This window comes from Elephas maximus, chromosome 5 (assembly GCF_024166365.1).
Source record: "Elephas maximus indicus isolate mEleMax1 chromosome 5, mEleMax1 primary haplotype, whole genome shotgun sequence".
Classification (NCBI taxonomy): domain Eukaryota; kingdom Metazoa; phylum Chordata; class Mammalia; order Proboscidea; family Elephantidae; genus Elephas; species Elephas maximus.
Genome location: NC_064823.1, coordinates 87,191,079 through 87,206,020, shown reverse-complemented (window position 1 = coordinate 87,206,020; position 14,942 = coordinate 87,191,079). Strand labels below are relative to the sequence as shown.

At 35.3% G+C, this 14,942-nt stretch overlaps 1 protein-coding gene across 15 annotated transcripts in view; it reads left to right on the top strand.

Moving 5' to 3' along the window:
* The window catches only part of RUFY3 (RUN and FYVE domain containing 3), an 89,014-nt gene that overhangs the window by 47,969 nt on the left and 26,103 nt on the right, over positions 1–14,942 (top strand). For all 15 annotated transcript variants that reach the window (XR_007517658.1, XM_049886076.1, XM_049886082.1 and 12 more), the window contains 5 exons: positions 3,014–3,187; positions 7,208–7,325; positions 8,124–8,225; positions 12,362–12,485; positions 13,812–13,873. Coding sequence is in view for 14 of the 15 variants with exons in the window: in XM_049886076.1 (XP_049742033.1) it covers positions 3,014–3,187; positions 7,208–7,325; positions 8,124–8,225; positions 12,362–12,485; positions 13,812–13,873 (580 nt within the window). In the remaining variant the exon portion in view is untranslated. The remainder of the gene's footprint in view (positions 1–3,013; positions 3,188–7,207; positions 7,326–8,123; positions 8,226–12,361; positions 12,486–13,811; positions 13,874–14,942) is intronic.

The window sequence follows — 14,942 nt, the reverse complement described above, 5'->3', positions numbered from 1 at the left end:
GTTTAGGAGTGTGTTTTTAAATTTCCATATATTTGTGACCCTCACAAATTTTCTTCTGTTAGTGATTTCTCATTTCATTCTGTTATAGTTGGAAAACATATTTGGTGTGATTTTTAATCCTTTTAAATTTATTCAGACTTGTTTTATAGCATAACATATGATCCATCCTAGAGAATGTTCCATTTGCACTAGAGAAAAATGTTTATTCTGCTCTCAATGAATGAAGTGTTCTATAGATGTCTGCTAGGTCTAGTTGAATTGGATTATAGTGTTGTTCATGTCTTCTATTTCCTCATTGATCTTCTGTGTAGTTATTCTAAATATGGGGTATTTAAGTCTCCAACTTTTATTGTTGGAATTTCTATTTCTGCCTTCAGTTCTGTCAGATTTCAACCCAGAGAAAACATTACTTAAATGGGTTTCTCTTTATTACTATTGAGTTGTTGTTGTATGCCAATTCCAACTCATAGTGACCCTATATGACAGAGTAGAACTGCCCTACTGGGTTTCAGAGGCTGAAATCTTTACAGAAGTAGATCACCAGGTCTTTTTCCCCCATGGAGCCACTGGTGGGTTCGAACCACTGACCTTTCAGTTAGCAGCCAAGGGCTTAACCATTGTGCCACCAGAGCTCCTTTAGTCTTGTGTAAACTCAAAACTGACTGCCGTCGAGTTGATTCCAACTCATAGTCGCCCTATGGGACAGAGTAGAACTGCCTTATAGGGCTTCCAAGCCTGTAAATCTTTATGGAAGCAGACTACCACATCTTTCTCCCTCAGAGCACATGGTGGGTTCGAACCACCTACCTTTTGGTTAGCAGCTGAGCGCTTTAACCAGTGTGCATCCAGGGCTTCTTTACTCTTGACCAGAAGTACTTATTTCTGAAATGGTATTATATAGATGCCATCTATATATTATACAGATATAGGTAATCTAAGGGTCATTTAAGACGGCTGATTATTTTATTAGCAAATGAGGATTGAGTGAATGTTCATGGCGCTCCTGTACAAATAAGTGTCCTCATACTAGTTAAATGGTATTTTATTACAAAGTCATTTTAGTACTTTCAGTAATTTCTTATACAATCAAGAACAACTCATTTCATGTCCAATTTTATACTCTAGGAGCTATTACACCAAAAGTTCAGAACAGACTTATGTATGAATTGTTGGTCTCACATCATTCCCAACATAAAGTAAGCTTTCTTTTATGTATGTTTCTGTTAGTTTTGTTATTTTTAGTCTTACGTTAAAGTTCCTAGGTGTCATTGAAAAATTTCTGTATGAGACCTGGCTTTTTTTTGTAAAAATATATATAACCTAACACTTGCCAATTCAACATTTTATACATGTACAATTAGTGACACTAATTACATTAATCACATTGTGCAACCATCACCAATATCCGTTGCCAAATTTTTCATTAAACCGAGACTCAGTACTTCCTTAATGGTGATTCCCCATTTCCCACAACCTCCCACAACCTCCCACACCTAGTAAAAAAAAAAAAGCTAATAAACTTTGGTGTATGACAGCCGTTTTCTTTCTCATATAGGATAAAAGCTTTGATCTGTTGGAAAACCAAGAAATTCTGAGGCATAGATACTATGTGGGTTGCACAATAGATTATTCTGTTTTCCCAAAAATTAGGTACAATGTAACATAATAGTAAAATAACAGACCTTATTTTTCCTTCACTTATTCAGGAAACATTTCAGGATTTTGCTGTATGAACATTAGTCATTTTACTTTAGGAAGATAAAACCAGGTCTTGGTCAGATGATTGGCTTACAGAGCAGAGTGACTCACTGTCACCCTGAGCTGTCTGACTTCACTGTCACTATTAACTAAAAGCCACGTGTGTCTGAAGTTTATTAAAATATCCTCACAGGGGAAATTAGCAGTCTTGAAGAGTTATAATGAAGAGCCATGTGCTCTTGAAGTAACTTTGATTTGAAAACCAATTAATAAAATTTATTATTTTAACTATAGTCATTGCCACATGGTTTCTTTAGCCTGGTGCCCTTGCTGTCTTCCCTACCAAGGTGATTTGCACCATGATCCATCTTATCCCCCAGACCAGAAACTTGGACGTCTCTTGCCATTTTCCTTTCTGCCTCTTTCCTCGCATCCAGTTAGTCCTTAAGTCCTAAAATCCTGATATTTTACCCCCAGGACATCTCTCAAGGCTGACTCCTCTACTCCATACAGTAGCCATTTCTCCATTTCTGTCCCTTATTACAGTGAAACCTACAAAAGCCAGAAATTGTGTAAGGTGGAAACCTGTCAGAGAAAGAAAACTCAAGTATTTTCCGCTAAAACAAGCAATAGAAAAGTGGTAAGGCTGCACCCTGTCAAAGGCAGAAAACTTGCGAGACTCAGAAAAACAAGGCACCCCGTCGAGCTCCAGCTCACACAGGTTTCACTGTATTTCTCTCCTCAGCTATTGCAGTAGACCCTTGGCTTTGAGTTTTCATACCCTTCCGATTCACTTTCCACAAAGCTGCTGGAATGGCTTTTCTAAAGTTGGTCTCTATACCTTTGGCTACTATAGATAGTTTATATAAGTGGTGTCATATGCTATTTGTCCTTTTGTGACTGACTTATTTCACTTAACGTGTTTTCAAGGTTCATCCATGTTGAAGCATGTATCAAGCTTCATTTCTCTTTATGGCTGAGTAATGTTCTGTTATATGTAAATACCATAATCTATTATATGTATATAACACATCCACTCATTTTTGTTTATCCATTCATCCGTTGATGGACAGTTAGGTTGTTTCCACCTAGTGGCTGTTGTGAATAGTGCTGCAGTAACCATTGGTGTACAAGTATCTGTTTGTGTTCCTGGTTTCAATTCTTAGGGTATATACCTAGGAGCAAAGAACCAGCAATCTTACCCACCATTGCTTTCATGCTATCAGTGCAAATGTCAACACAGTGAAGTTATACTGAATTTTAGAATGTGCTCTTTCCAGTAACCAGGCCCTTATCTCTCCTCATTTGGCTGCAGATCCTAATTATCTCATGGCTAACGAACGCATGAACCTGATGAACATGGCTAAGCTGAGTATCAAGGGCTTGATTGAATCAGCTCTCAACCTGGGGAGAACTCTGGACTCCGACTACGCACCTCTCCAGCAGTTCTTCGTGGTGATGGAGCACTGCTTGAAACATGGCTTGAAAGGTAGGCCATAGCACGAAAATGCAAATGTGCACGCAGCTGCTCCCTAGCAATACATATTCAGGAAGAAGGGCATTCTTTGGGAGTCAAAGAATAAGAGGATTGAATTAGTAATATTAACTCATGGGACTACAACCTATATGTGGGCAGCATGTTTGTCTGTTTTTCTTCACTACTGTGACTCCAGCACTGGGTACGTAGTAGGGGCTCAGTAAATGTATGTTAAATTAACAAGTAAGTGCTCAATGGCTACCTGTTGAATGTATAATTTAAGTGATTCAGGTAAAACATGCTAATCTCTACTGAGATTACAGAGGGCTTTCTACATTATAAACTTCTTTGTTGTATTGCTTTTGTTATTCAAGTTTTTTTTCCAAAACGATGTGCAAGTAGTCCCCAACCTACAACAGGGTTCCATTCTGATGACTGTCATAAGTCGGTTCTGATGTAGTCAAATACTTTTTTTTTTAATTTTCATTATTATTGCCTTTAATTATCAATATCTTTATAAATTCAGTCTTTGAACATCTGAGAATGATAACACCAGCAAACTACAGTAGTAAGTTAAGTGTGGTTGTTGTAACTCGAATATGTCTTACGTCGGTGACTACCTGTAATTTTTAAAATCATGTCTCCATATTCAACTTATAGGTAGGATCTTAGTTATTTGGACATCTAATATGGAATCACTGATTTTTTTTTGTTCAAAATCCTAAGGTTTAAAACTCCTTTTTTCAAATTTCTAGATTGTTTTGACATGTCTAATAGATTTTTTTTTTTTTTAATAGAAGCTCTGATTTGAATAATGCATACAGAGGGTATATTTGCTTGCTTATCTCCTATTCTATTGGGTTAAGTGGAGAAATTACAGAAAATTTAGAAAATAAGAATATTGCTACTATCCTAAATCAACCATCCGTAAGCCAGGTGTTTGGCAGTGGTCAGCAAGCCTTTTGTCCTCCTTACATATTTGTAATCAGGATGCAAACACAATCTTACCTTCTGGTTTTTACAGTAAGCATTTAGCATTTTCTTTGTTGCTACAGTGCACATTAACCCTTACTTTCAGTGTCCCATTGAATAAATATATCATAATTTTGATTCCCCATTATTACACATTCAGGTGGATGTAGATTTTATGAGAAATGATTATTTTCATCTAAATTATTTACTAGATATCTGACTTTATTTATTGATGACACCTTTCACATCATTGATCTTTTCAAACAAAAGCTTAAATATTTATTATTTAAGGAAAACTTGGTATCTAAAAATCTGATTTAAAAATTTTAAATGGATGTCAGAAGAGACTCTGAAACTTGCTCTTGAGCATAGAATAACTAAAGCAAACAGGAGAAACGATGAAGTTAAAGAGCCAAATAGAGGATTTCAAAGTGTGGCTCAAGAAGACAAAATAAAGTGTTATAAGGATGTGTGCAAAGACCTGGAGTTAGAAAACCAAAAGGGAAGAATCAGCTCAGCATTCTCAAGCTGAAAGAACCAAAGAAAAAATTCAAGTTGCAATGCTGAAGGATTCTGTAGGCAAAAAATTGAACAAGGCAAGAAACATCAAGAGAGGATGGAAGGAAGGATGGATGGAAGGAATACACAGAGTCACTGTACCAAAAATAATTGGTCGATATTCAGCCATTTCAGGAGGTAGCATATAAGCAAGAAGTCTGAGCTGCACTGAAGGTACTGTTGAAAAACAAGGTTTCAGGAATTGTCAAAATACCAATTGAGATCTTCAACAAATGGATGCAATGCTGGAAGTGCTCACTCGTCTGTGCCAAGAAATTTGGAAGACAGCTACCTGGCCAACTGACTGGAAGCAATCCATATTATGCCCATTCCAAAGAAAGGTGATCCAATGGAATGTGGAAATTATGGAACAATGTCATTAATATCACACCCAAGTAAAATTATGTGAAAGATAATTCACAAACAATTACAGCAGTACATTAACAGGGAACTGCCAGAAATTCAGGCCAGATTCAGAAGAGGACGTGGAACTAGGGATATCATTGATGATGTCAGATGGATCTTGGCTAAAAGCAGAGAATACCAGAAATATGTTTACCTGTGTTTTTATTGACTGTGCAAAGGCATTTGGCTATGTGGATCTTAACAAGTTATGGATCAGATTTCGAAGAATGGGAATTCCGGAATACTTAATTATGCTCATGGGGAACCTGTACGTAGACCACGAGGCAGTTGTTTGAACAGGACAAGGGGATACTTTGTGGTTTAAAGTCAGGGAAGGTGTGCATCAGGATTGTATCCTTTCACGATACTTATTCAATCTGTATGCTGAAGAATACAACATTAGAATTGGAGGAAGAAGACTCATTAACAATCTGTGATATGTAGATAACACAACCTTGTTTGCTGAAAATGAAGAGGACTTAAAACACTGACTGATGAAGATCAAAGACTACAGCTTTCAATATGGATTGCACCACAACATAAAGAAAACAAAAGTCCTCACAGCTGGACCAATAAGCACCATCATGATAAATGGAGACAATATTAAAGTTGTCAAGGATTTTGTTTTACTTGGATCCACAGTCAACACCCATGGAACCAGTAGTCAGGAAATCCAGTGATGAATTGCATTGAGCAAGTCTGTTGCAAAAGATCTCTTTCAGCTGTTAAAAAGCAAAGATGGTACGTTGAGGACAAAGGTGCACCTGACCCAAGCCATGTTATTTTCAATCACCTCATATGCATGTGAAAGCTGGACAGTGAATAAGAAAGACTGAAGAATTGATGCCTTTGAATTATGGTGTTGGTGAAGAATATTGAATATACCATGGACTGCCAGAAGAATGAACAAATCTGTCTTGGAAGAAGTACAGCCAGAATGCCCCCTACAAGCAAGGATGGGATGACTCATTCATATACTTTGGACATGTTATTAGAAGTGACCAATCCCTAGAGAAGGACATGATGCTTGGTAAAGTAGAGGGTCAGTGAAAAAGAGGAAGACCCTCAACAAGATGTATTGACACAGTGGCTGCAATAGTGGGCTCAAACACAGCAACGATTATAAGGGTGGCACAGGACCAGGCAGTGTTTCGTTCTGTTGTACATAAGGTGGCTATGAGTCAGAACAGACTTGGCAGCACTAACAAGAGGTTATTATTTACTTTACAAAAAGATTTATCCTTCAAATGCATTTTAATAGCAAGTTCCATTAGTTTTTTTCAAATATACCATTTTTACACATTATCAGGAATATATTTTTTGAAATAACATGAGGTACACATTAATGACGATGACACTTAACATTAGTTTATCAGATTTTAAAACCATGTAAATCTCAAATGTTTATCACAAGTAAAAAGATAAAAGACAAAAAAGTTGGAAAGTTTTTTTTACCTGGGCTATTCCTACGATCATTTGTCTTAGAATAGACAGAAATATGGTTGATCTTATAGGACTTAAAAAACACATCATTCAGTGTTAGAACTGGAAAGTCCATAAAAAGTTATCTAGTCAAATACGGCAGTTCCTTTTTATAGGTGGAAACAGGCCTGGGACCTTGACTTGCTCACAGTCACACAGTGGGTTGGAGCAGAGCAGGTGCTGACTCTCACTTAGTGCCCTTTCCACTTAACCATAAGCTTTTTGCGGGGAGGACATGGTCTTATTTGTCTTGGCTTCCTTTCTTCCTCTCTTCCCCATTATTTGATAGTCGGTTTCTGGATTACATACTCTCCATTGGACTGCCTTCTTCACTAATACCACATGGTTTTAAGTACTGTATTGTTACAATGGTTTAGTCCGCAAACTCTTCCTGAAAGTGGAAGGGACTGAGTCTTAAGAATTAGGGATTTTTTCTTTTAATTTTCACAAATGTCATCCATTTTGAAAGCATGACTAATTTTACAATTGTCTGATATCTACGGTTAGCTCCCTAAGAAGGTCACTGAATAAATGAGAAGTATGTGTGTGTTTGAGGGAGTGTTTATGTTGTAAAGAATATTAAAATAAAATATTGCTTTGCTTTTGTTGCCTTAGCCAAGAAAACTTTTCTTGGACAAAATAAATCCTTCTGGGGGCCTCTAGAGCTGGTAGAAAAGCTTGTTCCAGAAGCTGCAGAGATAACAGCAAGTGTTAAAGATCTTCCGGGACTTAAGTAAGTTTCAGGTTTAATTCTATTTCTTAGGAAAATCAAAAGAATAACTGTCTCCTTGAAGAGAGAGACTAAAGATAATGGTGATTGCAATAGTTTATTGCATAATCAAAAATGTATAATGTTATTATTAATAGACACTGTTACGAGAATTGAAAATATGAAAATATTTTTAAAAAGTATGCCCTTGAGAGAGAATTAATTGTTAATCCAAGAGAGGTTGTCTCGTTGAAATACCAAATATTTCTTTCTTTTTTTTAAGGTACTGGTGAGAATTAGTCTCAGGAAGTTAGATCTAGGGAGGTGGCATGCTGGACTTGACTTAGAAAAAAGGATGCGGTAGGTGTAGTTTGAGAGCCAGACTGATAATGTTACCAAATGGACCTCAGGATTTGACACCTAGAACTTACCTTAGAACTTGAAAAGGGGTGATGACCACCTACCCAAATTAGTTTGGTTTAATTTTAATCAGATAGAAGCATAAATTGACTGTGTCTGCATTAGTGTCTTGATATCTATATAGAACATTTTTAGCTGGGCCTTCAGGAGATCTTGTCTTGAAATTATAGTCTCATTTAGTAGTTAATTCTTTGCAAGAGCATTTGTCGCAAACACACCTGGGTCTCGCCCACCGACACGGAATTCCTCACGTAGGAGCGTGGCTTGAAAGGTGGTAAGGAGCCCCGCGGTGTACGTGTTACACTGGGAGCCCATTAGCCAGAGTGAGTGGATCTGTATTTCACTGTGGCCCCTGCCCCCATTGCTTGTATTTTTAGTTGTTTGGTTTCTGTGCTTTTTTAGGACGCCAGTAGGCAGAGGAAGAGCCTGGCTTCGTTTGGCATTAATGCAAAAGAAACTCTCAGAATATATGAAAGCCTTGATCAATAAGAAAGAACTCCTCAGGTAAGAATGCTTTCTTGTTAAATTTTCTTCTTTTTTTAGTATGTTGTTCATACCAAACCATATAAAACTGCTATTTTTATAGGTCAGAAACAGTTTAATAGTGACAATTACATATATTTCAATCTAATGCATTCTCTTATACTTCACACTCATACTCATGAATGATGTTTTTATATTACTTGAGTGCCGTCTGTCACTGTGGCATATGCATGGCCCTTTTTGCAAGGAAACCAAAGCTTAACACCTCCAGAAAACAGTAAAAACTTCTGACCCTTAGCACGTGCCCAGGCTCAACAAGACAGAACTTTGGCGTGTAGCATTAAATTCAAATAGCACACAGTTGTGTGTTTTTATGAATATGAATGTGGAAGGTAAAACAATGAAGCTTTTAGAAGAAAACATAGGAGAACATATTTGTGACTTATGATAAGCAAAGATTTTTTAAGCAGAACGTAAAAAACACTAACAGTTGATGTTAGTCCACATTAAAATTAAGAACTTCTGCTTATCAAAACCACTATTAAGATTAAGAGTGAAAAGGTAACTCAGAGATATTTGCAATTATCTATATACAAAAAAGATACTCATGTTCAGGGTATATAAAGATCTATAAACCATTAAGAAAAAGGCAGACAAGCAAATATAAAAATAGGTAGACTTGAACAAGCATTTTACAAAAGAGGAAATCCAAATGACCAGTAAACATGGAAAAAGATACCCAACTTCACTATCCATCACAGAAATGCAAATTAAAACAACAGTGTGATACCACAACACGCCCACCAAAATGGCTAAAATGAGAAAGATAATACCAAGTATTGGTGAGGATGTGAAGTAACTTTAGTGCTCTGTTGATGGGAGAGATAAATGGTGCAGAAACTTAGGAAAACTGGCATTATCTGTTAAAGTTCATTACAAGCATACCTTATGATCTAGTAATTCCACTTCTAGTTATTATAGCTAATAGAAATGCATACTTATGTTTAACAAAAGATATGAACACGAACGTTCATAGTATTACAATGTTGTAATAGTCCCAAATAGCAACCCAAGTGTCTATCCAAGTAGAATGGATAAGTAACTTGTGGTATATTCATGCAATGAAATACTGTACAGCAATTACATGTAGCAACATGGATTAATCTCACAAATATAATACTAGGGAAAAGAAATCAGACCCAAAAAAACATGTAGTTTATTGTTCTACTTACATAAAGTTTAGAAACAAATACAAAACTAATCTTTGATGTTAGAAGTCAGGAAAGAAGTTCCCTTTGGTGGGGTGGGGGTGGTCAGTAGAAATTAAAGGAGATTCTGGGGTTCTGTACTATAATTGTTTCTTAATCTGGGGTCTGGTTACATGAGTATGTTCTCTTTATGAAATAGATTTGGCTATAATTTAGGATTAGTGTACTTTTACATATCTTGTAGGTCATTAAATTTTACCAAGAGAAACACAGATAGCAGATTGCCTCTGAGAATATAACAAGAAGAGCAAGTAACAGAATTTAAAGAAATGGCTGGGTTTGAAAGAACCTAGTTTTTAAAAGAAGTTGTACTGTAGGTCCTAATGGAGCATCATTTTAATGTTGCTGCAACTGGATATGCCATTGGTAGCTGTTTTTTTGCCTAAGAAAACTTAAACCAGGGGAGTAAGAAATAGGAACCATTCAGGGGAACTTTTTTTATTTTCTCTCCACTTTCTAAGGGTTAAGCCTTGAGGGTCTGTAGGGTCTAGTGTTCAAGCTGTAGGTGACTGCAACGAAGTGTCTCTGATCAAAACTATGTGATGTGAGTTGGGGTCTGGAGAATTGACTTAGCCCAGCAGAGCACTAGACTGAATGGATTCAGTCTTGTGAACTAGGCAATCAGTTCTTTGTATTAGTTTCACTCCTAGCTATGTTTAACAGAAATGCATATGTATATGTACAAAAAAAAAATTAAAAATATTCAGAGTAGTAGTATAGCCTGCATGTACTGGAAATAACCAAGGTATCAATCAGCAATAGAAGGGCTACATTATAGTCTATTCCTACCATGAAATACTCTCCATCAGTGAAAATGAATGAACTATAACTATATATGAATCTCACAAATATTGTACAAATGAAGCCAGACACAAAAGAGTATGTACAACATAATTCCATTTATATAAATTTCAAATACAGGCAAAACCAATCTATGGTGATAGATAGTGGCTGGGAGAGGGCAAGAGTGAATTCTAGGGTTCTGGAAATGTTTTCTTCTTGATCAAGATAATGATTACCCAGTAGATGTATTTTCTTATGAAAATTCATGGAATGGTTTCTTTTAGAATTTGTATATTTTTCTGCATTTATGTTAAATAAATTAAAATGTTTACTGTGCCATCAAGGAGCTCATAGTCTGACATTTTGTTTTGGAGTGTTTTAAATGTGTAATGTTGGGATGCAGTCTTGCTTGTCTTCTAAGCAGCTGCCCAAACAACTTTTTACATGAGGCTTTTGGGAGAATAAACTGTTAAAGAACACTGTTCATTCCATTTCTACTCAGTTTCTTTCAGAGGCTACCAAAGAACAAAAATATTCAGGGAAATGGTAAATTTGCAGATCTTTCATATGCTATTGCTTGTGTTTGAACTATTTTACCATTTGTTCGTATCTTTTATAAAAAAATCCAAAAAGAAAGGAGAGAAACTAAAATCAGTGAATTGTATTGATTGTTATCAATGATTGAGGTTGATCTTGAAGAAATCCCAGTTGGCTTTGTGGAAAACAAATAGATTGAGATGCTGTGTCAATCATGATGTCAAACTGGTTGGAAATGAATATTTAAGTCACTGGATTTTTTGTGTATTAGTAATTTTGGTACATCTTAGAACAGTTTTTAATCATCTGTGGGTCTTTAAGAATTGTTATCCAGAAATTTTCAAGTACTTTGTTTCTTTTGTATTTTTATTTCTAAGTCATTTTAAACCTATTACACCTGCCCTGTGGGTATGTAGTGGTGAAAAGCCAAAAACAGCCTAACCATTCATTGGAAAGGAAGTAGCTAAGTCAATTTATAGTACGTCCATGCAGTGGGATGTAATCAAGCCAGTATAAATGCAGTTGCAGAAAATTATCTCTTGAAATAAAAAGATATTCAAAATACTGTTAAGCCAAAAGAAAAAAACAAAACATTCCAGATAATTTTAATGCTATAATCCCTTTTTAGTGTCTCTCAAAAATATGTATGTTGTTGTTAGCTATTGTCGAGTTGACCCTGACTCATGGCAACCCCGTGCACAACAGGATCAGACCTTTGTGATCCATAGAATTTATATGGAATTTTCAGAAGCAGGCCTTTCTTCCTAGTCCATCTTAGTCTGGGAGCACCACTGAAACCTGTTCAGCATCGTAGGAACATGGAAGCCTCTGCTGACAGGGTGGCTGCACGTCAGGTACATTGCTCAGAAATCGAAATAATTGTAAAGGTTATATACCAGCAGGTCATGGGTAGGTGGAATTATAGGGTTTCTTGTGTTTCTTTTTGCTTGCCTATATTTTATTTTCTTTCTGTCTTTCTTTCTTTTCCTATAATGAAAAATCATTTTATTAAACAATAAAAGAAAATAATACTTTAACATTTTAAAACTATCTTCAGGCTATTATACATGTTGCTTGTTAGGGAACTTTTGCTAATTAGTCAAAGATAAATATATGTAATTTAACAGTTAATACTTACTGCTAAAGTGTTTGTTCACTGCTTTAAAAGAATGTGGTACTTAAGCAGAATTTTAAGTAAAGGAAATCACAAATAAGGCAAATTTTTTAAAACTAAGAAAATGTTTAGATTGTATAAAAGTTTACAAAATTCTGCCAGCGTGGGTAACATACAAATACGTGAAAAAAGCATGAACAGAAATACCTCCAGTCAAAATACCATTCTGATCACATTTCTTTCAGCCAGACTGTCTGTTATCTAGAAAATGTGTTCATGTACCTGTCATCTGAAGTATTTATCCGAGCAATTCTTTGTTTTTACTTTTTTCACTGTTGCCATAGATGACCGTTTTCAATAACGAGGCAAGCCTTTTTTCCCTTGTTTCATGATTACATTATTGGATTACTGAGGTTTTATTACTACTGCAGAGCGTTTGTGGATTTCTCTTACAGTGAATTCTATGAACCCAATGCCCTTATGATGGAAGAAGAAGGAGCCATAATTGCTGGTCTCCTGGTGGGTCTGAATGTCATTGATGCCAACTTCTGTATGAAAGGAGAAGATTTGGACTCTCAGGTATGGGAAGGGTACTCAGTTACCAATTGTGTCACTCTGAGTTCTGTTGTTATCAGAATTTGGATTGATTTGATCATAACAACCAAATTAGGGAAAATTTTGTGAGTCGTAAATAGTATTTCCTTTGATTTTGAGGTACCGGTGAAAAATTAGATTATTTGTTTTTTCTTCCAACTTGGCATATTTATGTTATGAATGTTTTTAAAACTCTTGTCTTTACGGTGATCCCTGTAAAACATATATTTTATATATATATATATATATAGGCTAAAGTATAGGCACAGACTGAAGTATATGCCCAGGCTAAATACTAAAAGCCAGTATTGTATAGAAGCTAGGAATGAATGCTCTGAAGCCAAACTGCCTAGGTTCAAATTCTGGCTTCCTCATTTTCTAGCTAAGTATATTTTGCAATTACTTAACTTCTTTTTGCTTTAGTTTCCTTGGCTGTAATGTAGGGATCGAAAGAGTATCTATTTCATAGGGTTATTGTGAGGAATAAAAGATTTGGTCCGTGTAATGCATTTAGAAGAGGACCTGACACATACTACTTGCCCAATAAGTGAAGCTTCTTTTTTCACTATGAATATTTCTCACCCCTTCTGTGTGAAATAATAAATTTCTGTTACATTTTACCTTGGGAAAGTGGAAAGGGAAGTATGATATTTTGATCTGCATTTATTTTTATAATTTAATTTTTTTAAACTTATTCCTAAAAATGAGTGTAGTAGCAGAATATTTGAAATAGGCAAATAACATGAAAGAAGCAAAAGAGAAATTTTAGATCGTATTTATGCTAAGTATTCTGTTGGCCATTTGCCTTAGCCATGATCTAGTCTTCTATTCCTATTGACTTAAAGAACTTTAGATCTTATTTATATTAAATATTCTGTTGACTGTTTGCCTTACCATGATCTACTATTCTATTCTCACCCTGGTAGAGCAGTGGTTAAATGCTCAGTTGCTAACCAAAATGTCGGTGGTATGAACCCACCAGCCGCTCTGCAGGAGAAAGATGTGGCAGTCTGCTCCTGTAAAGATTTATAGCCCTGGAAACCATATGGGGCAGTTCTGCTGTGTCCTACAGGGTTACTAGGAGTTGAAATTGGCTCGACCACAGTGGGTTATTGACTTTTAATCTTGATTCTTTACTTAATTCTAACCCTTGTCAGTTCTCAATTATATTAGAAGTAAAACGTTTTTCATCACAAATTTCTGGAATTGTCATGATTATATTACTGTTTTAAGTGCCTAAAAACAGATATTGTGTTATGCCTTAGAAAACTTATCTAATTTTATATTAAATTCTGAAAATTCTCTCTGTAGGTTGGAGTCATAGATTTTTCAATGTATCTCAAAGATGGGAACAGCAGTAAAGGTAGTGAAGGGTATGTATAAAGAAAATTGGTTTTCTTTTTTTTTTTCCTCTGATATCTTTGGTAGTATTTAATAATGCTTTATCAGACTTGCTGAAAAGATTTCTGACAATAAAACTCTAATAGAGTCTTGCCAAAAATATCTGATTACTATGCCTACTACTAAACCCTAAGAGGGTTTTTATGCGGTTCAGGTACAAACAGAAATAAAGATTTTTATAAGAGGAGTTCAGTTCTCCACTCTTAAGGTAGTGTTTGGAAAAAAAATAAAGGTCTTATTGACCAGTGGGATTGCATTCTCAGTTTGCTTAAAATTCCTAGTATTAAATATGCATCATCAGGTTATGTACAATGTTAACATTAGAGCAAGTCAAGGGAAGGGAATATGAGAACCCTCTACTACCTTTAAAACTATTCTCTAAACATCAAATTTTTCAAAATTAAAAGTTTCAAATGCATATTAGAGTGCTTAGAAATTAGAGATCACAAATACACTTTATACCCTTCATAAATTTAGCAGTTGAAAGCATAATTAGTTTGATATTTTTAACATTGGTCATTCAGCTAGAGATGATAGATACCACTTGGTATTTAGGTGGCCTTAATTTTGTCTTTCATTTTTGAAATATCTGGCTGTTTAACTTTTATCTATTACAGATCAGTTGGTTCTAAAAGAAAACCTTATTTTTCCACACTATATTTTCTTATATAATAATAAACACTGGATTTTTTTGAAAACTTTTTTTGCTGTTCACTTTGAAATATAAATGTCACTTAAAGGCAAACGTATAGCATTTGAGAACAACTGTATTACTCCAGAGTAACCTTACCTCATTTCCTATGACAAATGAAAAATAGTTACTATAAATAATACTAGCAAAGCTGAAAAACCTATCAACCTCAAGAAGAAATTGTTTATCTTTTAAATGTATCTGATATATTGTAACTGTTATTCCTATAAGCTAAGTTATTAAGGTTTGTAAGCTATAATAAGGACTTTGTTACTGTAGTTTTTTTTTTAAAAATTTTTTAAGCCTCCAAATCTTCACATTGATACGTTGAGGGTTATGCATCAAGTCTG